This window comes from Rhineura floridana, chromosome 10 (assembly GCF_030035675.1).
Source record: "Rhineura floridana isolate rRhiFlo1 chromosome 10, rRhiFlo1.hap2, whole genome shotgun sequence".
Lineage (NCBI taxonomy): Eukaryota > Metazoa > Chordata > Lepidosauria > Squamata > Rhineuridae > Rhineura > Rhineura floridana.
In genome coordinates, this window is record NC_084489.1 from 35,818,228 (window position 1) to 35,845,281 (window position 27,054).

A 27,054-nucleotide genomic window follows, 5' to 3' on the forward strand; every position below is an offset into this window, starting at 1 on the left:
GGGGTGTTTGTTTGTTTGTTTGTTTGTTTATTTATTGCACTTGTATACAGCCCCATAGCCGAAGGTCTCTGGGCAGTTTACAGCAATCAAAAACATTAAAACAAATATACAATCCAAAACACACATTTTAAAAACAAATTAAAACACAATTTTAAAACTTAAAACAATATAAAAACAATTTAAAACACATGCTAAAATGCCTGGGAGAAGAGGAAAGTCTTGACCTGGCACCGAAAAGATAACAGTGTTGGCGCCAGGAGCACCTCGTCGCAAACATCAATCCATAATTCGGGGGCCACCACTGAGAAGGCCCTCTCCCTTGTTGCCACCCTCCGAGCTGGCACCCAGAGGAGGGCCTTTGATCTTGACCGTACTGTACGGGTGGGTTCGTATCGGGAGAGGCGTTCCATCAGGTATTGTGGTCCCAAGCCATGTAAGGCTTTATAGGTCAAAACCAGCACCTTGAATTGAGCTCGGAAACATACAGGCAGCCAATGCAAGCGGGCCAGAATTCTAGATGTGTATTTGCTGACATTTTGGAAGAAAGCAAACCCACTGGTTCATGATTATTCTACTGTAACCTAAAAGGGCTATTCATCATTCTCTACTTTCATTTCAACAGTTTTGAATCATAGTAAAAGAGTTGTATTAAAAGACTGCTATAGAACATTGGTTAATAGTTCCACTTTAGGCCCTGACACTGTTACTATCATCGATAATCTCCTTTTTCAGGAAGATGAATTCCCTCCAGCTCAGAAAATTTAAAAAGATTGGAATTGGCATTTCAAAGAAAAAGGCAGCCTCAATATTTATGCAAGTTGACAAGAACATTACCCCCTGCATGCTCTGGACTGAGCAAAGCAATTTCCTCCCTGGTCCCTTTCAAACAGGGGTACGACATGAGTTAATGCTGTTGCAATAATTTCTCACTCCTAACCTAGCAGCAGAAAGCAAGTACTGCTATTTAAGTCTGCCATGGCTCAGGAATGTTACAATGTAAGTAAAAAAGGCAGGGGAACTATGAAAATTTATTTCAGAATTCCATCATTCATGGATTGCAATGTTATATTTAGATTCAAAAGTGCTTGTTGTTGTTATGTGCCTTCAAGTACATTACGACATATGGCGACCCTATGAATCAGTGACCTCCAATAGCAATAGACCTCCAACCCAAGACAAATTTATCTCCATGCTCATCAATATATTTTCTTTTGATTGCTTTGCTATTCTTCTATAAGGTACATACATTAAAAAAAAGGATGCATGATTGTCTTTTTGGAAATGTTGACTTGAACAATCCGGTTCTCAGAGTATGGTGTATAGTACTGTAACAGGGTTTTTGTGTTCTGGCCTTCATGCATAGAAAATTATGCATAGGATTTCCAAATATACTGCAGTATATATTTGCCAGAATAAGGTTGGGATCAAGACATCCGCTGAACTGGGCCACCTCCAGGATCTGTTTTCAACAACAGCTATGAGGCCTGTGAAGAAGGGTGCATTTGCACAGCAGCTGTCCCTTGTCACTAAGCAACCTCACTTTGTACATCAGAGCATCATTACCTCCCTAAATGAAAAGGATTAAGTGCAGTTGCCCCTGCAATTCCAGTGAAGCTTGGATACACTATCCCCCCCCCAATACCATTCTCCCCTCTCTGGGCCCCTTTTGGGAGGAAGGGCAACACAAAAATTAAGAATAATAAGAATTGCATACACACACACACACAAACACGCAATATTTCCTGCTTCATACACCTCATTCATTTTCCATGAAAGGTCCACTCCTATTTGTGCCTTACTTTAGATCAGGGCTGGGGAACCAGGGGCCGAATGTGGCCCTCCAGGCCTCTCTGGTTGGACCCCAGGATGCACCCCTCACCAGGCCTGCTTCACACTCTCCTCAAGTGTTTTTCCCTGGCTGGCACGTATCCTTGAATGCTGATAATTATCATCATCATCATCTTTATTTATACCCTGTCCTTTTTCCAAATTGGAACTCAAGGCGGCTTCCAGATAATGCCTCTTGCTTGCCAGAATAGAGCATAAGAGTGGTGTGTGTACAAAGGCAAGATGTATATTTATTTGTTTGTTTGTTTGTTATTTGATTTATATCCAGCCCTTCCTCCCAGCAGGAGCCCAGGGCAATATTCATTGCTCTGCCCACTTTTGTCTCTGGCCCTGCCCAATATGGGCATATGGCTCTAGGAAGTTTATTTGGAATGGACTATGGCCCTTGGGCTAAAAAAGGGGCCCATCTGTGCTTTAGATTTCTGAAGACTCCCACAGACATACACACTACTTTGCTACTACATCCTTGGAGAGCAATTCTCATTCAACAGAACAAACACACACACTCCCTGTGTTGTCCCTTGTGTAATGGAGTAATGGTAGAAGTTCTTCTACTGTTGTTGTTATATGCCTTCAAATCGATTACGACTTATGGTGACCCTATGAATCAGTGACCTCCAGTAGTATCTGTCATGACCCACCCTGTTCAGATCGTGTAAGTTCAGGTCTGTGGCTTCCTTTATGGAATCAATCCATCTCTTGTTTGGTCTTCCTCTTTTTCTATTCCCTTCTGTTTTCCCCAGCATTATGGTCTTTTCTAGTGAATCATGTCTTCTCATTATGTGTCCAAAGTATGATAACCTCAGTTTCATCATTTTAGCTTCTAGTGATAGTTCTGGTTTAATTTGTTGTAACACCCAATTATTTGTCTTTTTCGCAGTCCATGGTTATGCGCAAAGCTCTCTTGGCATGGTTGCCCCCAAGCACCCCCTCTGGTATTGTGGAGCCCGGCTTGCACCTTGGTACACCAGTGAGCTAAGGGCAATGAAACAGTCTGGATGACGACTACAGCGCAAGTGACGAAAGATGTGCTGTGAGGCTGATCGAGCACAAGTAAAACATAACTGTGCCTACTGTGCGGCAGAAAAGAAGGCCCACTTCTCTGCCACCATCACATTCTCAAGTAGCCGTCCTGTGGAGCTTTTCCATATCGTCAGGGGTCTGTTGACATCAACTCCAGGAAATGGAGTTTTAGATCCTTCGGAGGCCCACTGTGAATTGTTTGCAAGGCACTTTGAGGGTAAAGTTGCTTGCCTCTGTGGCAATCTTGATGCCCCATCCACATCTACTATAGTTCCCAGTGAGGTGTCCAGTGCAAAATCTACTGCAACTTCCTGGGAAGTTTCCATTGATGGGGCCTGGTGCTTGTGATGATGTGGCCAGCAATGTGTCCTCTTGACCCTTGCCCTTCTTGGCTTATTAAAGCTTGCCAAGGGGGTTTGACCAAGTGGATCCAGGGTGTGGTCAATGCATCATTGCTGAAAGAGGCGGTGATCTGACCGCTCCTGAAAAAGCCCACCCTGGACCCATTGGTTTATGACAATTACCGACCGGTCACAAATACAGTAGGGCCCCATTCATACGGCGGGTTACATTCTAGACCCCCGCTGAAAAGCGAAAACCGCTTGAAAGCGGAACTCATTGAATAGAATGGCGCATGATGCCCGAAAACCGCCGTAAAAACGGAACAAGCGCCGTGTGAGTGGGGCTTTAGTCTAATTGCGTCTAATTGAGACGGCTTCATTAGGGAAGCGCTGTAAAGCGGGGTCCTATTGTACCCCCTTCTCAGGGAAGGTGAAATGCAGCAGCGAGACTACTCACTGGGGCAGGGTATCGCCAACATGTCACCCTGCTGCTGAAAGAATTGCACTGGCTACCTATTAGCTACCAGACTAAGTTCAAGCCCTACACAGCTTGGGACCAGGATACCTGAAAGACCATCTTATCCCTTATATACCCAGTCGATCACTGCACTCTGCAGGTGAGGGCCTCCTGCAGATACCATCTTATCAGGAGGTCCCTTCTGCACAACATAGGAAATGGACCTTTGGTGTAGTGGCACCTACCCTTTGGAATTCCCTCTCCTTAAATATTAGGCAGGTGCCATTTCTGTTATCTTTCTGGCGCCTACCGAAGACCTTCCTCTTTCAACAAGCCTTTTAAGTTGAGACCTTATTCCAGTCTGCATCTGTGTTGGAATTGCTTTTTAATATGTTTTTAAACCTCCTTTTTTAAAAAATAGATGTTAATTATTTAACCTTTAAAAAAATGTTTTTAAAGTTTTAAAAAATGTTTTTAAACATGTTTTAATATATTTTGAAGTCTGTTTTTATGAAGTTTTATAGGGTTTTTAGTGCTTTTGTTTGCCACTCTGGGCTCCTACTGGGAGGAAGGGTGGGATATAAATCAAATAATAAATAAATAAGACCAAAGGTCCATCTAATCCAGTATCCCATAGTGGGCACCCAAAAGCCTCTGAAAAGGCCAGAACTGAATTCAGAATTGAATTCAGTGTGAATGGAAGAAGTGTGAATGGGCAGGATAAGTCCACCCCTCGTTGATGTGGTGCATACCAGGCATTCTCCCCAGTCAACTTAGCAGAGTTTCTTTTCCAGTGTTACACCTGAGTAAAGTATTTCCCTTCAAACCAATGCTGATAACATGTTGGCTGGGGAGTGTGCCTAGCATGCACAGTGTCAATGAAAGGGCAAGTCTTGCTGGCCCCTTTCACAAGTTCAAACTGAATGCCTGATGAGGGTTATAGGAGACCATCAAAGTGCAGTGACGAGAATTTCTTGACCCTGTTTAAAGTTCCCTTTTCCACCGAAGCTGAACAAGTGGACACAACAATAAACAGAAGCTCGCTTCCCTTCCATTCCTTGTAACATAGAAAAGGAGTATACTGACAGATAGCATTCCACATTGAGGAATAAGAACAGTCATCAGGGTAATTAGGCTTATGTTTAAACATTATACCACCAAATCATAGTATTAGTTTATTTAACACCTTTTGGTAGGCTCAAGGCATTTTACATAATTAATTCCTAATTACCAAGGATATGTAGTGACACCGTACCATTTAAATTAGCTACTTTCCTCCTGGTTTAATATAACTAGTTTATATATTGCCATAAGGAAACATTAATCAAACTAAGCCGTTCATGGAAAGCTGAGTATGCTAACCTATGTTTACCTACCTAGGAGTAGAAGACAGTCTTGAAGTAACTGGAAGTAAATCCCACAGAAATTATTACTCATACATTTATCATGATGATTCACCGTTGGAAACTTGACACAAGAATGGTAGCACAGAATCCAGGATCAGAGTACAATTGATCCCAAGGTTTGTCCTACATTTACTGTTGGCACATAGAAATGTACATCAAGTGCATTTTCACTACTGCTCCCTGTGCTGTTTCTAATAAACTTCCATCAGTAAAGTCATAGAACCAGTAATATTAAACAATAGTTGAGATGTGCAACTAGAGCTTTGTTTATTTCAGTGCAGTAGTTTCCACTGCTGAAAAGACAAGCCACCTTAAAAGCAAATAGTGGGCTTGTGTCTTCAGTAGTAAGAGACGTGGTAGTGAAAACAGGTAGCAAAACTCCATTGTGTGTGCAGTTCTCTCTTCATGTGCATGAATTTCCCTTAGATTTCAGTCCATATCTGTCCCTTCTCCCAGACACATGTAGTTAGGAGTTATATACATAATAAAAAGTTCAGAAAATGCTTAAGGAAATATATTATTTACTTTTGGAAGTTACAATTGAGTCAGACACATACAAGTTAGTCTTGATTATAACGTGTACTGTGTTTATTTTTTCACAATTGAGTGGCCAAAATTAGAATAAGTTAACATAATTCCATACATAAAAGTCTCATTGGGGCAAATGGAAAAGTATGTTTTCTGTAAACTCTTAACATTCATCAGTATTTATCTATATGTGTGTGTGTATTCCATTTTCTTTATTTTTAATTTCTGCTGGACTGCTATGTACTACCACCACTGTTCAAACAAAATATTATCTTGAGCCACACCAAGGTTTGCTAGCAGCTTGGATATAGATTCTATCATTGGAGGTGGACCACAGATATACCACAAAGTATCCTTGGAGATACATTGTTCTAGATCATCTGCAGATATTCTTCCTTCTAATAGAGAACACAAGAAAAATGTAAGAAATATTATCATGAAACTATATAATACTTCAAAGGCAGAAGTCACTACCGTTTCAACAGCCAGGTCTCTTTCAGCTGTGTGTGACAGTTTACAAGAAATTCACTGCAGTCTATCAGATTTATTGTTTAAGACAAATGTCTGTTCTTCTTAACAGTGCTTCAGTAATCTACTCCCATCCCATATAGCATCCTAGGAAGAAATCCAAACTGTCCAGCCGTGGCATAACAGATGGTAAAACAAGATCATGGCTACCTTTAGAAAAGTGCCCAAGGAAAATATAGTTGCAGGGGGGGAAATGGTAAACGAGAACTACTAGTGATAAAGAATGCTAGTTGCAACAAAGAAACTGTGCAATATATCTGAAAGATTATTACAGCTTTATGTATGATGTCCTCACTTAGGTTGCAGTTTCCTGTACAATTAACTTGGTGTAAGCTCTACTGACAATAATGGGAATTACTTTTGAGTAAATACATATGGGTTTGCACAGCCCATCATGGGACTCCTCTTATTAAGTCTCAAGATTAATACTTATGTATTTGAAAAAGCAACCAGATAAATAAATTCAATATGTTTCCATAACCCTAAAGTCCTAGTGCAATGAGTACTTTTAATGTGCTCACATATCCCCAAAGTACATACCCTTAATATGAGGCTGAAGTTTTTCCACAGACTGGTGAACTCTGCTGAGTAACATGGAAGCTGCATGTGATTTTTCCTAGAAATGCATTTGTCAAACCAAGGATATGTTTCTGGAATGTGAATGATAATTGGTCAAGCCACAATGCAATAAATCAAAACAGATGCATGTTATGCATAGTCCCAACCCCACAGATTTGAAGAAGCATGTAAGAATATAGCACACTCTCTTTAAGCAAAGGATAATGTTACTTTCTCTTTTCCTACAGCTCAAGCATTGTTTCAGATCTAGGGGATAATTCCTACAATGGAGCCTAAACCTACAAATATGCTTTCAGGAGATGGTCACCCATTTCTTGCTCCACTCTCATGAATGTTTCTCCTCCTTAGTATAGTTGGGGATGCAAAGAGAGGAAACACATGAGTGTGACCTGGCAACAGGAATGAAAAAACAGAATGGAAACCTTGGCAGGAGCACATCGCTTCTCATGCACAGTGAGAAACAAATGCTTCTCCCCATTTTTGTGAAGCCTCTCCACTGCCTCTGGAGCAAAGGTCTGAAGGCCAGGTAGACCAGCTGTACCAGCTCCAGCCCACACTTGCCTGACCTGGCTGGCCCTCATACCCCAGCTGCAGATGTGGCCAGGTTGAATGGGAAGTGGCAGAGTCAGTCACTTTTACTAAGGGAGGAGAGCAAGCAATAGAGAATGAGACCACCTACCTCAGCAAAACTACATCGCTTATGTGCTCTTAGTCAGTCTCTCATGGCTCAGAGCTAATGCAAACTATTCCTAGGGTAAAGCAAATGATTGATACGTGTGTGTGTGTGTGTGTCATTTAACCTACCCTAAATAACAGCTCGCGAGTATTTTTGGCACAGTAGAAGAGATTTGTCGTTCCCATTTTGTACCCAGTTCCTTTTCTCTCTCGAATTGTATGAAGGTCTGCGACATGAAGCAGTATAGAAAACAAAGGGTTAATCCCTACTTCACCAGCAATGAGCACTAGGTTTGAAGGAGAGTCAGCTGGTTGAGGATCAAAGAAGTTGCCTCCCACTCGCAAAGCCACCTCTGAGTTAAGGGTACACTAAGAGGAAAGAGAGAGAGAGAAATTAAGGGCTTGGAAGTAAATTAGACAGGACTGTATGCAGGAGACCCACAGGCTAAAGACAAAGCCTTGCCTGAAATGTCACGCTCGTGGGTCCCACATGACTCACCAGAGAAGAAAAAGTTTTGTTACTCTAATATATACATTCTCCTAAGTTAAGAATGTCATCTGGCAGATTTGGTTGTTTGGTGATAACAATATATGGTTACATTCTTTTGCTGATTCAATGCTATTGGCTTAAAACAAAGGAAGTGTGATGTTCAGAGAACTTGGGAGCTCAAGTGGGGATTCCAAACTCCCAGGAACTGAGTAGTTGTATTTTTAGACAAATCCTCCAAGGGGGTAAGTCAGAGAGTGGGAAGAAATGATACTGCAGTGGTAATGGGTTTAAAAAGAAAAGGAAATGTTGTCCATGATCCAAAAAGCCACACCCCATAATAATCCTGCATTCATTTCAGTGTATATCTTACAATCGTACAAATCAGTTTTTACAACTGTTATGGCTACATGGTAACCAAGAGTGTTACCAATCACAGAGACAGAGGGCTTTTGAGATAGACAGTGCACACACCCTTTTCAGGGAAATCAAATTATGCAGAGTAAAATCTGGACTGATACAGCTCAGTTCAGCTTGGGTCACCTGTTTAAGTAAGCGCCATGTAGAATGATCTAGCGGGAGAAGAAATTAGTGAACTACACTCTTAAAAAGGATGCTCAGAATATGTATATTCTCTGAAAAGCGAGAGATGAATATAAGACCAAAATTTTGTCAAATGTATAGTTTAAAAAGTAGCATTATTTAATTATTGAAAGTGGGAGAAAGCCAAAAGAAATGTCAGTTTTGGCATGTTGGGCTCAAAGGGGCAAAGTTGGGCTAAAGTAGCTGGCTGGGATCTAACAGGCCCTAACCCAAGTGGAAAGCACTTTGGCAGAAATTGGGCAACCATCCCTTTTATCAGCAAGTCTTCCCCACTGCCGTAAATGAAACCATTCTAGAAGGTCCCCTGGCTTTTTCAGGGAGGATAGAGGCTTCATGCAGGAAAAAAGTAAAGCCCCGTTGAATGGGTGGAACACTGCACACAATTAAGATCCAAGATTCCTCCCTCTCCCCCATAAACATCAGCAGTGGAAATCCTTGAGGCAAAGCATATTCTACTTGCACACAGGAAAGTGCTACTTGTTCCCAACTAGAAAAAATGAACAGTACTCTGCTACAAAGCCTTCTTCCTCATCTTGTATTTATTTATTTGCAATTTATACAGTGTCATATTCACATGCACATCAACATGATTACAATAGTACCTATAACACAAATATATAACAAAAATGTATTGAATTGATACTTTCATCTTTCATCAGTTTATACAAGTTCTATAAGTTTGTACCATTATCTATCCTTCTATTTCTCCGGTGTATCTCTCTTAAGATAGGAGCCCAACTACCTGAATAATCTGCTCTTTGATTCAGGCCTTGTGTATAATGAATTCCATCATTTTAAACAGAATTAGAATAGCCATTTTACAGTATCTAGTATATATTCACTAATAGAAAAAAAACATACCTATAGCCAATAGATATTTCTATCAAATCTTAAAAAGCAGAGAAATTGGGCAGCTACAGTGAATGCACCAGGGAAGCAGGAGACCTGACCTCCTCTCTGAGCTATTGTACTGCCCTACAAATTGGTCAAAATGCAAACACAATTTGGTTGGTCTTTCACAGTCCAATCCACTTCCTGTGTACCTTGGAAGAATTTGGTAACGTGTCTCCGCGTTTATTCTACAGCAGGCCCATGTCTCCCACCCAAACTTAAACCAAAGCTGTCCCTGGCCACATCCACACCTTTATTTCACTTTAGACAGTCATGGCTTCTCCCAAAGAAACCTGGGAAGTATAGTTAGTGAAAGGTGCTGAGAGTTGCTAGAAGACGCCCTGTTCACCTCACAGAGCTTCAATCGGAGTGGCTGACGTTAAACCACTCTGGCCACTGGAGCTCTGTCAGGGGAATAGGTGTCTCCTCTCAGACCCTTCACAAACTACACTTCCCAGGATTCTTTTGGGGAAGTCATGACTGTCTAAAGTGAAATAAAGGTCTGGCATGGGTGCGGCCCCTAGTCAAGTCAAGCAGCTGTGAGTCTGGCTTTTAGAACACTAACAGCTGGTTCTTACTGAGCATGCCCATGCTTATCATTGACTTTAATGTTAAATTTCTTAATTAAAAATCAGCTAGGCATTTTTTTTAACTTTTAAACTGCAGAAGATGAAGGGCAAGGTCAGTAATAGGATTACAGGTACTCTGTGAACATGGCTGATTTTAAATTAATTTCAACAAATTATGAGAACATTGACAGAAAAAAGTACAACAGGGGTCTGGGTTTTTCTCTCTCTTTTTACACTTTGAACTCTTGATTCTCTCTGACTGTTTTGTGTATCGCCATGAAAATTTAGAGGGTTGTTAAGCAAGCGTTTCTGAGTTCAGGACTATGTTTTATAAGGTTTTGTTTTGAAATGAGTTTATGGGAAGCATCAGAATGGCATGGTTTTTTTTTTTCAATTTAACATTGCAGAATGCAAAAAATCCATGCTAGCTACAGTATACAGCCACTCTTGTGGCTGTATATGTATTTCTTTTTAAAAAGAACTATGGAATTTGCTCCCACAAGATGCAGTAATGGCCACCAGCTTGGATGGCTTTAAAAGAAGATTAGACAATTTCATGAAGGACAGGGCTATCAATGGCTAGTAGCCATGATGGGTGTGCTGTGCCACCCTAGTCAGAGGCAGCATGCTTCTGAAAACCAGTTGCCGGAAGCCTCAGGAGGGGAGAGTGTTCTTGCACTCGGGTCCAGCTTGCGGGCTTCCCCCAGGCACCTGGTTGGCCACTGTGAGAATAGGATGCTGGACTAGATGGGCCACTGGCCTGATCCAGCAAGCTCTTCTTATGTTCTTATGTTCTTATTAAAATATCCCTACAATAAAAAGCATAACAAGAAAAAATATGCTAGCTTTATTATTACTAAGAGATTCAAAGCCATCTCTTGTTTAGATCTTGAAGTACATTCTTCTATATCAATTATCAACAACAAAAAATACCACAGAATCATACAGAATGGAAATACATTCACTCCACATTTTTGTTAAAAGGTATAGATCCACAAACTCTTCAGATGACAGTGATCATGTTAGGGATACAGACAGCCATTATGAAAACTACAAGTTGACATGGTATAGTTATAAAAAGTATTCTAGATCACCATTAATCCCAATGTCTCAGTATGTTCGCCCCAGAACTGCTAATCCTTTTAACTGCTTTCAGTGCTGTGCCACTATGAATTTGATTAAAAAAGATTAAAGCAGGGAAGGAAGGAAAACTAAGAGATGCCTCAGATGCAGATAATTATGAAGTTAGGTTTTGAGAGGTCCCTAATGAGCAACAGGGAAATCAATAGGAAATCTCCACAAGGATTTGTGTTAGCATTTGCGGTCCAGCAACACTGGTTCTATACTTTTCCAGGGCATCTTTCAAAGTCAGTTATTTTATTGAAATTCCAATGGTGCATAAAACTAACCTACTTAACAACAGTAGGAGCACTATTTATGGTCACATGGCAACGGATGGATTAGGGGCCACTTGGAAATGCTTTTTGCTCAAGTGATAAGATGGCATTGATTTTACACTGAAATGAATGCTGCTCAACAAATGTAATGTCAAGTAAGAGAAGCATATTTCTCTTAACTCAACAGCACAAAAGCCAAAAAGTAAAAATTGTGCTTTCTTGAAGGATTTGTGTAAAGCACAGCATTATGCTTTTATGTAAGCTGTCTTGCCCTGAAAAGCCACTTAGAAATGTCGCAAGTAAAATATAAACAACCAAGCCACAATAAATGTACTTCTAAACTGCTACAACAATCCTTTTTATTTGTTCTGCTGTTTACATATATGTTAGAAAGGGGTGCCACATGACATTTTGGGCACAGAGTCCACCAACACTGTGACATCAGACACTCTACTTTGGTTTCAGGCATTTTCATACTACAGCAGATAAATAGATACAAGCTTCTATCTTGGTCAGAAGCCTCTGGCTGCCCTTTCTCCTGGCCACTGCCCCAGCTTCATTCCTCAGTCTCAGAATGAAGCGTTCACTGATTATTAGTGAGTTTGTGCCAGACCTGTGTGCCTTCTTAAGTGTCACCTGCCAATTTCTTTTGACAACAGCTAAACATGGCTATTTCACAAACCAGTCCCAAGACTCCCACTCCCCGCAGCTTACTGGAGCAGATGAATGGAGGAAGGAGCATGGTGTATGCAACAATATCAATTTAGTATTTAAAGAAAAGACTTAAAAAGGTAGTAGAGCTTTCAGTTCAAGGAAGAGGAAATGCCTTTGCACAGAAGCAACACCTGTACAGTTGAAGAAGGAGAAGCCTTTGTAGAGGAACTTATATAGGCCAAAATCATTTTTTCAGTGATTTCAAAAATGAAATTTGAAATGAATACTAATCTGGACAGCCTATTAAAAGACTGTTTTACACTGCCATTCATCTGAAGATCTTCTCAAGGAGGCTTATGATAGTTAAAGCAGTAGAATACATTTTAAAAATAACATGACAATTAACAGCACTAAGTAGCATACAGATACCTTAGTGTAAATCCAGTGAGCAGGAGTATGTTTTACTGCTAGTTCCAATACTCCTTGGTCCGGCAGACCAGGACTTGAACACACTGAGAATCCACCAACTACAGCAACTCTAGGAATAAAGAAGTCTACCCTAAGAGAAAACAGATTCAACAAACAAAATGTTCTATTGAGTGTCTTCTAAGGCAGATTTCTTTTTTATCCTCCATTTAAAACGTAGAATTGTATAAGTTCCAGTGTGATAACTACTTTACTTTACTTTGTAAAGTAGTTTTATTTCTAGGACCTAGTTATCAATGCATCCTACACATTATTTGTTTTCAGGCTCCAATTCTTATATAATAGAATGTTACTTAATTATAATAATAATGACCAGGTGGAATGATCATCGAAGCAAGATATTCTGGCAGGGGAAGAGCCAAAGGGTAGTCAGTCCCAGCCCAGCCAAGCCAACAGTGTAGGTCTTGCTGTGTAACATGCCCTTCAGATGCAGCCACACAAAATGGTGGATAGCTTCTGTAGTGATGTATGAATGAAAGGAATGTTGAGTGAAAGGAATGTATTGATGCAATACATATTACATTAATATCTTTTCTTTTAGCCCATTTGAAACTTCCAAAGCAGACATGCAGTTCACTTTGCTTTAGCCCACAATATTACATGAAAGGAACATAATTCAGCTGGAGATCTATGTCTAGAAGTCAGCTTCCAAATGCTGATCAACCATGCTGGATGAGTCAGTTCTAAAACCTAATTTCGCACCACGTTGTCAACATTACTATTGCTCCGCTTAATTTCTTCAAAGCAATACCTAGAAAAAACTGGGGTGGAGGGGGAGCATTAAATGATTCTTTTTTTACACACCAGAGTTCACAGAATATTAAGTCTATTTATACTGAGGTCAAAAATCATACCCCTTATAAATGATATAATGCTTTCCAAACTGCATCATAGCACCCTCTAGTGGCAAAATATGTGATAAAATATTTGACATATTAAATATTGTAAGACCATATGTTGGATAAGTATTTCTGAACAGTTCAATTTGGTACAGATTGGGCAGGGTGTTTAATCGATCACTGTATTTAGTGCCCTATTTATTTGGGTTTTGTTCAAAAGCTAGTCCATTAAAAGCTACAAGTCATCTGTGTGCACATATGTCCTAGGCTGTCACTCTTTCAAACTATTCCTTCTGGGCAAGAGCTAAGGAGCTTCTTTTTAAATTGCACATCACTAGCTAATTCACAATCCCATCTCAAGGAGTTTCCTCCTTCTGAGTGTGTATATATCAACACCTGTGACAATTATTATATAAAAAAGATTTTAAAACAACAACAACTCTGCATCTCTATTCCTGAAAGGATCGCAGAGCTTGGAAAAGTTACTTTTTTGAACTACAACTCCCATCAGCCCAATCCAGTGGCCATGCTGGGTGGGGCTGATGGGAGTTGTAGTCCAAAAAAGTAACTTTTCCAAGCTCTGGGATGTACTTATGTATAAGGGGGATCATGTGACAATTAGTAGCAGTAAAAATGAATAACCCAGTGAGAGGAAAGAAAACACAATAAAGGGCACCACTACACCAAAAATGTAAAACTACAATGAAAACATATTAAAAAGCAATTCCAACACAGACGCAGACTGGGATAGGTCTCAAATTAAAAGGCTTGTTGGAAGAGAAAAGTCTTCAAAAGGCACCAAAAAGATAACAGAGATGACGCCTGTCTAATATTTAAGGGGAGGGAATTTCACAGGGTAGGTTACTTGAAAAGTAACAAAGGTACCAAAATAATATATACAAGATTAAGACTGACTCTGTTTATACATTGTGAAACAATTTGAAACAATGTGAAACAATGGCCTGGTTCACACATTACATTAAACCAAAGTTTAAAACAAACTATGATTTAATTTGAACTAACAATGTGGTGGGGCACACTAATCATAAGCTCTTGCTCTGCTCCTCCTATGCTGCAGATAAAACAAGTAAGAGTCTGGCTTGTTGTGTCATCCAAACCTAACCTGTGGCTTCCCCCCCCCAGCACACCATGAACCCAGGTTTGGACAACACAACAAACCAGTCTCTGGCTTGTTTTGTGTGTGGTGCAGCAGCAGCAAGATTAGGAGAGAAGCGTCACAGTGCACACTCCTCAATCACATTAAATTATGGTTTAATGTGACAGGCAAATGGACTATTAAAGCAGCCTTGCCATTAACAAGGGAGAATGAGAGCCTATTTAAAATATGACAGTGACCAAACTGAAGTTGCTGAAAAGCACCCACCATGTAGATGCTCCTGACAGCTAAAATTTTGTTTAAAATGGCTTTTATGCTGTGCATCAACCCATGTGTTTGCCTAACAAAGTGATGAATAGATGCAGCAAGATCCACTTAGTCTTATTAGATACTACAGTGTAAGTTAACTGTGAAACAATCTCAAGCTAAAGGAAGTTCCCTAACAGCTAGCCTGCTAGAGTGTATTCAGGAAGCTCTTCACTAATTACAAGTACCAGTAACACCTTGTAACATATTCTGCACAGAAAGCGATAGATATTGTATATAATTACATGCATATAAATGATATTTATATGCATTTATTCATAATTAAACATAACAAGTGCTATATAAAACAGGCTATCAATCCAAGATGAACAGAAACCTGATTAGGAAGGGAGAAAAGTGGCTCCACATCATACATGCTGGAATGCCTCCCAAACACCATTAGAAATCCTTTCCCTTCAAATGTTTTCCCCCCACATACATTACCTGATCAGTGGGTATCTGCTTTCCCCCCTCTACAGCATACCCTTTAAAACAGAATTTGTTCACAGAAACCCATGTCTGTGTGGACTTCTGTGCCCAAAGCAAATAGTTGCACTCTATATATTTCATGAAAGTGACCTACAAAATCTCAGTTTATTTTAAGGGAGTTGGACTCCTCCATTTATTTAGATGAAGCCTTACTGGTGTGTAACCCGAATATGGAGGTTAATGTTTGTTTGTTATTTGTCAGGACAGTTGAGAACCTCTAAATTTTAAAACTGGCAAGAACTATAGTTACATTATCAGTATAGCCTGATCCTATTGATATTACTTGCATAATTAACATATGTGGGAGTAAGCTCCACTGGAAATAATGAGACATACTTCTGACTACGCATGTAGATAACTACACTGTGAGCAAATAAATTTCAATGGGATTTCTTCTTGAGTAAGCATAGGATTGCAGCCTTAATTTAACAATTTACCAAAATGAAATCTCAACATTCATGTAAAAGCAGCCTTGTGTTTAAGCACTCACCTGGGTAGCTATAGGTGACAAGAAACTTCATGCAAGCAAGCAAACTGGCAGAGGAGGACTGGAGCGATTTGTCCCTCCTTTGCACTCCACATAGAAACTAAGTGGGCTGCCAGTGGAAGGAAGCCCCGGCCTCCAAGTGTTTCATACAAATGCCGCTGCGTGTGTAAGCCCCCAAGCGGACTAGTAAACATTTTTGCAGGCTTGTAAAGTTTGTGGGCTTATTTACACAGCTAATTAAGAGGAAGGTAACAATTTTAAGTCCAGCAGTGCAATCCCATAACAAGTAAACTGGAAGGTAAAACAAACAATATATTTCACTATATACCTCCCTAATGTTCAAGAGAGACTCAAACATGCAACAGTCTTAACAGATACTGCGCTCAAGATTCTGCAAACCCACATTTGTGATGGTAGAAATCTTATAACTGAGCATAACTTGAAGAAAATCAACTAGTCCCCAGGAAGGGGGGCGGGTTGACTTTTATATTATGCAAATAAGTAGTGCATGTTTGCATTACGAAGAGAAACCCTGCCACTTCACTATAGAAGTAGGTCTATTAACCTTTTTCTCTCGTGGCCTGGTTCTTAGTACCTCTCATTGAACACAATCACACTTGCAGGCTGCACTGGTAGAAAGTGTGCATGCCAAACAGAATTAGAATACCTTAAAAGGAAGATAATGAAAAGAGTAATTATAATTACTGATCCCAGTTTTCAGCATGATAATTACCAAAACATTTTTGAAGGGTAAATGTTTTTCCAAGAACCAGCAAGCAGAAATTTAGTATGCATCTATGCACATGTGCAAAGGCTGCTGCAAATTGCTCCACAAACAAGAATTATTGCAATCAACATCTTGTTTTCTTGCTCTAAATGTAAAAGACTGCAAAATTAACACTGAACTAGTTACTCATGCTATTAACATCCTAACGGATGAAGTTTAATTCCTATAAAACCTGTTTGCCAGATGCACAGACAAAAGAAAGTAAAGAAAAATAAAAAGGGGGGGGGAGTAGGACAGGCCCAGAATCCAATTTAGTCTGCAAAGCATCACCTAAATGTTTGGAAAAAATTTATAGATCCTAAAAACATCCCACAATACACCCACAATAACAAATTCTATCATGTACTGTTCAATAAGGACACCCTTATTGATTTGGGCTTTTCTGCCAAGTTTTCCAAAACAGCTTGCACAAAAGTCTGTATCTCCTACAGGTTCAGTCTAAAGCAATTATTATGCTTCCACTTGAGTAAGACGTTTCAGACATTCTTATCCATGCAGAATAATATATTTGGATTTAGTTTCACTTTTCTTGCACAATGCTCTAGCGCAAGAAGTAAAACCATGTGCAGGAGTGTATCTTTGGATCTAACTCTATGACCAGGATCCAAAGAGCTATTTTAGGCATTCTGACATGCTATATACTACAACCTGCTTTTGAAAATCTTCAAAAGAAGTTTCCCGTAGAGCTGCCATATGAGAAACTGAAGTTCACTTGCGACTAGTCATGTGCTTCAGAGCCAGGCCTTCATCACAATTGGAAGATATTAAATAAAATATCTACATCACTCACAGAAAGCACTCAGCAGATTAGGAGATTTAAATGTGGAGTGTGCTTACGGTATTCTTAGATACAACTCCCTCAGGAAAAATATAGCACAAACCAATAAATTGGGATAGTGCCAAAAAAAAAAAAAAAAAGGGTTATAACTGAGGTTCATTCTGCTTGTTTGGCAGAACCATATTTTGCATAGAGATAAAATCTGGACAAATTCCCAAATCACTTTTACCAGCTGTTTCATAGAAAGCTATCTAGAAGAAAAGGCCCATGTCTCTTTGAATGTCAAAAATGTATCATTAATTTAGGCTTGCACTCTTAAGTTCCCCTTCTGTTCAATAAATTCAGAACAAAGAACCTTACCATTGTCCTGCTTTAAAAGTAAACTCTTTATCTGTGACTGCCAAACAGAGTCTTTTAACTGTTTCAGATTCATTGGTGATTCCACACACTTTTGCTTTAGAAATAACCTAAAAAAAAAAATCATAATCACCACTACCACTATTACTGTTTCAGGAAAACAATCAAGATTTTCAATACTGAAAATATCCCATGTGCTGAAACCTTCCAGTCATTAATCACCGATACTGAGGTGGGACTACTAGAATTTTCAATTAGCCTGTTCTACTGTGACTCATACATTTACAGAGCACCCCTCAGCATGGGTACGCAGAAGTAAGCCTCGCGATATATAGTGGTGCTTACTTCCTAGGTGTTTAGGATTACAAACTTAAAAGTTATTTTATTCCCATTTTGCTGCCTTTCTTTGACTTAATACCTTAAAAAGGGGGAAATATTTACAAAATTAAAGATCTCTGCATCACTTTGTTCATCATGTTTGTTCATGAATTTGTTCATTATAGGTAGAGATGTGAAGGCCCAGAGAAAAATGGATTTTTTGGGGGGGGGAGCATTTTTTCCGTTCCCCCCCCCACATTTTCTGATTTTTTTTCCAGGTGTTCATATCTCTAGGTGTTTTTCTGGGTGTTCATATCTCTTTGGCCTTCCAGATGTTGCTGAACTACAATTCCCATCAGCCCCACCAAGTATGGCCAATGGCCAGGGATTATATGAGTTGTACTTCAGCAAAATCTGGAGGGCTAAAGGTTCCCCATACCCGGTCTAAATAGGAAATAATAGTGGGATTTTATTTTGGTTCAACTTTATTTTTATTATTACATTTTATCTCACCCTTTCTCCAAGAAGCTCCAGGCAGTCCTTCTTTCCATTTTATCTTCACAGCAATCCTGTAAGATGGTTAGGCTAAAAGATATTAAGCTGTTTCGCATGTAACATTACACTGTAGTTTAAAATAAACTATGGTTTAAAGAGTACAAATGCCTTACTCCACCACTGTTCCCAATTGTGCTTTTTGGGGTAGGGAGGAGGGAACAAAACAGAGTCTGGCTTAGTGGGATGTCTGAACCCGAGTTCTTGCAGGCTTGTGGTTTGTTTCCTGCAAACAAACTACAGGTGGTAAGCTAAGAACAAATCTTGGCTTCTGCTCATAATTTGTTTAAAGAGTAACAAACCATAAGCTCCCACAAACCTAGGTTTGCATGTCACAACAACCAGACTATGACTAATTTCCACCCCCATGTGATACAGTTAGGAGTAGGGGTGGAGCAAAGCACTTGTGCTCATTTACCATTATTTATTTTAAACTATGGTTTAACTTCATGCACAAACTGGGCCAATGTCTGGTCCAAGGTCAGCCAACAAGCTTCATGGCTGAGTGGATATTTAACCCCAAGTCTTCCAGCACTAACCACTATATCACAGGGCTTTCATATATATCACAGGACTTTCATATAAGCCCCAGTCTAGTCCACCCCTTAACTTTGCTGCATTTTGCTGATTTTTTCAGGCTGCACCCTGTCAATCCGCTTGCAGGACTCACATGGGCACCCCAAATTACTCTTTGAAATTATTGTGTTGACTACAGATATTTTAATATATGAAAAGCCAGTTCTTAAGATGATTCATGCAGGCCCAAAAGTCCAGAGATTTATATTTTAAAAAATACATAATCTCATCTAATTTCAGTTACAACTGTGTCATTTCCCATCCAGCAGCACTGGTGTCTAACAAATGAAATGTAACCAAGCTACGTTTTAATTTGAAACATATGGCAGGAAATGAATTTCTCTATAAAAATATTTGAACATGTCTACCATCCAGTAAAACAACAGGACCCTTGCCAACTAAAAGCTAACTTTCTTTTTCTTAACTTTAATAGACAATATTAAACAACAACAAAAGAATAGTCATACTAGTTAGTTTATCGCCTTCATGATACTTGTTAAATGCTAGCCCTAGTGAAGCCCCAGGGTAGGAAATGAGTACACAGACTAGTTTTACCCTGTTCACATTAACCTAGGACGTCATCTATGGACAAAAATATTAAAGCCATGACTAGATCCTGCATACAAGGTTGTTATGGGCAACAGGTTTGATACAGAGTCACCTAAAAAGCAGCACAATAGTGTGATGCCTTATTTCCCTTTGTAATTTATACTAACTTGTTCTTCCTCATAGTGTCCCGTCCAGAGCCGGAAGGACGAGGCTGAAACGAGGGTGCAAGTAAATCTCGTTTTATTAGAGTAATCAAAGGCATTGCGCTTCATAGAAAACCCTGTGCTAACTCACTAGAATCCTTTACTACACTCTAGACATGCTCTGCGGCGTATGAAGGAACTTGACTCAGCAACTCCCCGCTGTGAGCCGCAAGCTTAAGTAGGGAACATTTTCGATCGTAATCTCTGACTCCTTCGCAAGTCCTGTCTCTGCCCTGTTCGTTTCTCACGGCGGGAGCGAGGCGAGGGTGTGTGTGTCTCCAACCGCTCATCGGAATACACCTGAGCAACGGGCTTGAGGTCAGGGGGCTGCGCCACGCTGGTAGCATCCTGGGAATGGCTGGGCAAGGGAGGAGTTGGCACTGTCTCTGGAACTTCCCCATACAGGTCCTCTGCAGGAGCTGGGGGCGGCGCGCTCTGTTCCTCAGAGATCGCGCCTTTTGTGGGAACTGGCTGGAGTTCGGACTCACCCCCTCCCTCAAGGTCCTGCTCAGACTCAACAACTTCCAAATCTTCTGCGTCTTCTGGCAGCGGAGGCACTTGAAACTCATGCCTCCCCCTTCCCTGTTTCTTCTGGGATAGCCGAGGCTCAACGCATAGATACCAGCCTTCTACTAAGTCAGGCCATTGGTCTATGTAGCTCAGTACTGCCTGGCAACAGCTCTGCAGGGTTTCAGACGGGGGCATTCCCAGCCCTCCATGGAGATGTCAGGGACTGAACCAGGAACCTTCAGCATGCAAAGCAGAAGCTCTGCCACTGAGCTATGGCTGTTCCTCACATCTTTACGACTTATAAACAAACTTGCTTACCAAACCTATGTCCTAGAAGCTGCATGACATGAAAGAGCCTTGGCTAGCCTTTGGCTCGCACATTCTCCCCGTCTTCTTCCAGTGCAGCCATGAGGAGTTCAGAAGTTTTTGCTTCTGTTTTGCTTAACCACAGCTTGTCACTTTGTCTGAACTGAGAAACTGTTAATGTTGACTATTGTTTGTTAAAAACAAGCCAACCTGAAACCATATAATCACAAAAAGATGACAGAAGAGATACTCTTAGAAATAAGGGCAAAGTCACCATCAAACTTATCCAGGCTCTTCACCACAAGGCTCATTTCAGGCTGTACATTATAATACCAACCTCCTGCCGAAAGTCCTTTGCTGTTCTCTCCAGGTGATCCGCCTTTCTTTTTGATATCATTTTGCTTTTTTAAAAAAAGACAAATTAAGATATATCATTACCCAATTTCATTATAGAGCTTAAATAAAAAAGCTCATTAAAGACCCATTTAACTTTAGATTCACTTAATTCTAGTCATGAAGAACAAAATTCTAAGGCCGAGAATATAAGAACTGAGTTGCCCATCAAACCCAGCACTGATTCCCATGATAACCACCAAGATACACCTTGATGCCAACAATCAAGATACGCCTCTTCACTGAGGCCTTTGAGCTGTCCTGGGGCTGTTGCCAATTATGCTTAGGAAAATTTGGCTTGTAGAAGAGTCTATGGGATTGTTTGCTTACTGATATTTTAATGTTTTTATGGGTTTATTTTGCTCTGTTAAGTAAATGACAGCGTGATTGGTGAACTGCTCTTCGATTTTTAATTAAGAGCAGTATACAAACAAATTTAATAAATAAATATCCAAAAATATGCTGTCAACAGCTAACTTTCTCCACTTTTAAATAAATGTAATAACCGTCATGGGAATATTTCCATTTCTCTCAATATAAATTTAGTATCTGGAGGACACAAATATCTTACCTATTTACCGTGCAAAAACATAACGCTGCATATCTCAGAAGTAAAAGCAAAAAACAAATGGGAAAAACTCCAGTAGTGCTTCTCAGTAATGGAGGAACGGCAAAAACAGCAGCGCAGACCACAGTGTTCCCATGTCCTTTAAGCACCTGTAAAGACAATTAAACTTTTTGTTGTTTAATTAGCAAATATCAACAATAGTCTCAAATAGCCAGACCAGTACAATTCTGAAGCAGACAAATCACCTATTTTGCATATATTTAAAAGAGGAGTTACCTTCATCACAAAACGTATGTTGCTGGCTTGGTGAGGCAAGTGAAATGAGCCCATTCCTGGACAGGTGTTAACATCATAGACACCTTCCATGAACAAGGCACTCACATCATAAACAGATCTCTCTCTCAGTCTATGGCAGTTTCAGTCAAAGACACCTAACCAGGAGACAATCGCCTGCTCATCACTACACATGGTCTCTCCAAGTACCCAAATGCTGGATTTCGCACTAAGGAGCATGTTGATGTCCTGCAAGCCAGGACAGGTTGCAGTGAAGGACAAGACATAGGGAGAGACAGGCCAGGGAGTGATACCATGGATTAGTCCTGAACGCAGAGACAAACCCTGCTAAGCCCCCAAACCCAATTAAATGCTGGCAATCACGGCTTCAAATCACCCTTGCTGAGGAGGTGAATATTCTACAACGATCCTTTTTATAAAAATAAGAATGTATTAATTTTATATATATATTTAAAAACAACAACACCCTATTCACATCATAGAATCATAGAACAGTAGAGTTGGAAGGGGCCTATAAGGCCATCAAGTCCAACCCCCTGCTCAATCCAAATCAAAGCATTCCTGACGGATGGCTGTCCAGCTGCCTCTTGAATGCATCCAGTGTCGGAGAGTCCACTACCTCTCTAGGTAATTGGTTCAATTTTCGTATGGCTCTAACAGTTAGGAAGCTTTTCCTGATGTTGAATTGAAATCTGGCTTCCTGCAACTTGAGCCCATTATTCCGTGTCCTGCACTCTGGGACGATAGAGAAGAGATCCCGGCCCTACTCTGTGCGACAACCTTTCATGTTCTTGAAGAGTGCTATCACATCTCAGTCTAACATGAAAAATGTAATGCTTTTTTAAAAGAAACTTTTTTAAAAGAAACATTTCAAGCTACTAAAGAAATATTTTATGGTAAAGGTGGGGAACCTCAGGCCCTCTGGGTGGGCAAATGCAGTCTTCGAGGCCTCCCCAGGACATACCCCTCACTGGCCCTGCTTCACACCCCAAATGTTTTTTTGCCTGATTGGAATGTGACCTTGAGTACTGATCATGCCTCTTGCTTGCCTGGATGGAGGATAGAGAGGGGGGTGTAAGTGCTTAGAAACTATGCTACTGTACAAAGACTAATAGGCAAAAAACCTTGCGGTTTAAGAACGTACCTATAGCCCACAGCTATTTCTATCAAACTTTAAAAAGCAGAGAAATTGGGTAGCTATAGTGAATGCACCAGGGGAGCAGAAGACCTGACCTCCTCTCTGAGATATTGGACTGCCCTACAAATTGGTCAAAATGCAAACACCATTTGGGTTGGTCTTTCATGGTCCAATCCACTTCCTGTGTAGCTTGGAAGAATTTGGTAACATGTGCCTCTGAGCATATGGTGAGTGGTGGCAACACCTGCCATCTCCAAAGATAATTATATTTTTGTATGTTCTTCTTACTTTGCCTCTTTTCTGTGTTATTACTGTTTCTACAGAGAATCTAAACTAGAAAAGTTTATTTCCCTCATTATTCATCCTAGAAATCTGTGTCAAATTTATTTTTATTAATTTCAAAGCCTTTTTATTGGTCAGTGTCATATGATGATGAAGACAGTATTCTTTGTGTGTTTCAGACTGGAGGTTATGTTCTATTTCTATTTTGGGTGCATTAACAGTGGAATCTGAAACTGCAGTTTGATGTAAAATCAGACTGATTCCAATATGTTGCTCCTTCGGCAATGACTGTAGCTGTTGGAAAAAAGAGGATGCATGTTTTCAGCCTGCTATGTTTAAACCACTTCATTTAAGGAAACTTCAGCTAGTGCAAAATGCGGCTGCCAGGCTGTTGACAAGGACCAATCGGTCTGCGCATATAACACCTGTCCTGGCTCGCTTGCACTGGCTACCTATTTGTTTCCGAGCTAGATTCAAGGTGCTGGTGTTGACCTATAAAGCCTTACACGGTGTGGGACCGCAATACCTTGTGGAACGCCTCTCCCACTATGAACCTACCCGTTCACTTTGTTCTGTATCTAAGGCCCTCCTCCAGGTACCAACACACCAGGATGCCCGGAGGACTGTTACTAGATCTAGGGCCTTTTCTGTGGCGGCCCCCGAATTGTGGAACAGCTTACCGGAGGAAATACGCCTGGCGCCTACGGTTCTTTCTTTTAGGCGCCAGGTTAAGACCTGGCTGTACTCCCAGGCATTTTAATGTTTAATGCTTTATGTTTAATGTTTTTAGTTTAATGTGTTCCTCTGTTACTGATTTTATTCTCTATTGTATTTTAATCCTGTTTGTACACCGCCCAGAGAGCTATTAGCTATGGGCGGTCTAGAAATGAAAATAAAATAAATAAATAAATAAATAAATAAATAAGGCAAGCAAGGTGGGCGCGGTCAATTAAAAACATAGAGCACACCTAGCATTTTGCTAGAATATATTTCACCTCCCACTCTTTTATCTTGTGCAAATTGACACTCTTGAGGTCCACTGGAGACTATTCTGCAGAAGTCATTGCCATTATTCCACAATTATGTTTGGAGTTTTTTTAGTGCAAATTTTGCAAAGTGTTGCTGTACTTCACATGTTCACAGAAATAGAAACAAAAGAAAATGATTTCCTATAGGAAACTTCACTACAATTGCAAAGGAAATCAGACATATTCAAAGTGACCATCTGAACTATATCAACTGTCTTAATAACGTTGCTTCCTCTCTGAAGATCAGCACAGCACGTCTTCTTTCTATTATTTGGGCTGATTGCAGGTGTTGCTACCAGTCACCATATGCTCAGAGGCACGTTACCAAATTCTTCCAAGCTACACAGGAAGTGGATTGGACTGTGAAAGACCAACCCAAATGGTGTTTGCATTTTGACCAATTTGTAGGGCAGTCCAATATCTCAGAGAGGAGTTCAGGTCTCCTGCTTCCCTGGTGCATTCACTATAGCTGCCCAATTCTCCTGCTTTTTAAAGTTTGATAGAAATATCTGTTGGGTATAGGTACATTCTTAAACTGCAAGGTTTTTTGCCTATTAGTGAATTTTCCTGCTTTTTAATCCGGGAGGTAAGAAATGGGATCCTGTGCAAGTTTGCTGAGAATTGATTGATCATTCGCATGCTTATTGAGTTCAACGGGATTTACTCCCCTGCAATCATGCTTAGGATAGGTGAAACTGACCACAGAGGATGGGGAGGGGAGGAGGAGGAAGAGGAGGAGGGAGGGCAGGAAACACAGAGGGGAGGACTGGGAGGGGAGCAGGCAGGAGGGAGAGGGGTGGAGAAGGACAGGTTTGATCATTTGCATGTTTATTGAATTCAGTGCGATTTACTCCCGTGCAATCATGCTTAGGAGAGGTAAAACTGACCAAGGGGGAGGGAGGGAGGGCTGGAGTGGGCAGGGGAGGAGGAAGAAGGAAGAGGGGAGGGGAGGAGGAAGGGAGTGGAGAGGTGAAGGAGGGGAAAGGCAGGTCTGATCATTTGCATGCTTATTGAGTTCAATGGGATTTAATCCTATGCAATCTTGGTTAGGATAGGAAAAACTGACCATGGGGGAGGAGGAGTGGGAGTGGGAAGTTGCGTATTGGAGGAGGGCAAAGAAAAGGGGGGGAGGGCAGGTTTGATCATTTCCATGCTTATAGAGTTCAATGGTATTTACTTCAGTGCAATCATGCTTAAGATAGGTAAAACTGACCATGGGGAGGAGGAAGAGAAGGGGGAAGGGGAAGGAGAAAATTGAAAGGGGATGGGGATGGGGAGGGAGGGGCAAAGGAAGGGGGATGGAAGGGGCAAGAGGGAGGGGATAGGAGGGAGGAGAAGGAAGGGAGGGTTTGATCATATGCATACTTTTTGAGTTCAATGGGATTTATTTCCATGCAATCATGTTTGAAAATGAAAATGGACTGCCTTCAAGTCGATCCCCACCTATGTCGACTCTTTGAATATGGTTTTCATGGTAAACGGTATTCAGAGGTGGTTTCACCATTGCCCTCCTCTGAGGCTGAGAGGCAGTGACTGGCTCAAGGTCACCCAGTCAGCTTCATGGCTGTGTGGGGATTCGAACCCTGTTCTCCCAGGTCATAGTCCAACACTGACCCAGGGAAGGTGCAGGGAGGGGAGGGGGAGGAGATTGGGTGGGTGAGCACTGGGCAGAAGGGGAGCCCCTTTCCTTTCCAAAAGGAAAACATTGTGAGCAGTATCATTCTTTTTCAGGCTTTCCCCCACCTTTTCACTCTACAGCAGGCACATGTAGCCTCCCACCCAAATTTAAACCAAAGCTGTCCCTGGCCACATCCACACCAGACCTTTATTTCACTTTGGACAGTCATGGCTTCTCTCAAAGAATCCTGGGAAGTGTAGTTAGTGAAGGGTGCTGAGAGTTGCTAGGAGACACCCTGTTCCCCTCACAGACCTTTAATCAGAGTGGCTGACTGTTAAACCACTCTGTCCACTGGAGCTCTCTCAGTGGAACAGGAGTCTCCTATCAGCACCCTTCACAAACTACACTTCCCAGGATTCTCTGAGGGAAGCCATGACTGTCTCAAGTGAAATCAAAGTCTGGTGTGGGTGTGGGCCCCTGATTAGGCAAGCCCAGCAGCTGTGAGTCTGGCTTTTAGAATTCTGACAGTTGGCTCTTACTGATCATGCCCTGTGTTATCATAGGCTGCCAGCCAAAATTTCTTAAATTAATTAAAAATCAGCCAGGAATTTTTTAAACTTTTAAACTGCAGAAGATGAAGGTCAGAGTATGGGGCAAGGTCAGTATTAGGATTACAGGTACTCTGTGAACATGGCTGATTTTTAATGAATTTCGACAGATTATGAGAACTCTCAGAGGAAAAAAGTCCAAAAGGGCTCTGGGTTTTTTCTCTCTCTTTTTAGACTTTGAACTCTCTATTCTTTCTGACTGTTTTGTGTATTGCCATGAAAATTGAGAGGGTTGTTAAACAAGCGTTTCTGAGTTCAGAACTATAAGTTTTGTAAGGTTTTGTTTTGAAATGAGCTTATGGGAAGCATCAATTTAACATTGTGGAATGTGAAAAAAACACCTTGGCTATAGTATACAGCCACTCTCATGGCTGTATAATAACATTTACATTCATTGCTCCCCTGACTTTTGGATCTGGCTCCACCCACCACTGTCATGTGGCCCTTTCAAGGTTGCCCAGAAGGGAATGTGACTCTCA

The 27,054-nt window shown here is 40.8% G+C and overlaps 1 protein-coding gene across 1 annotated transcript in view; it reads right to left on the reverse strand.

The window, feature by feature from the left end:
- Positions 1-5,646: 5,646 nt before the first annotated feature.
- OXNAD1 (oxidoreductase NAD binding domain containing 1) overlaps positions 5,647-27,054 on the reverse strand; it is a 31,486-nt gene continuing 10,078 nt past the window's right edge. Inside the window, 8 exon segments of the mRNA XM_061586898.1 lie at positions 5,647-6,001; positions 6,672-6,696; positions 6,698-6,781; positions 7,515-7,754; positions 12,416-12,545; positions 17,636-17,742; positions 20,984-21,047; positions 21,611-21,756. Coding sequence (XP_061442882.1) covers positions 5,847-6,001; positions 6,672-6,696; positions 6,698-6,781; positions 7,515-7,754; positions 12,416-12,545; positions 17,636-17,742; positions 20,984-21,043 — 801 coding nt within the window. The 5' untranslated portion in view covers positions 21,044-21,047; positions 21,611-21,756 and the 3' untranslated portion in view covers positions 5,647-5,846.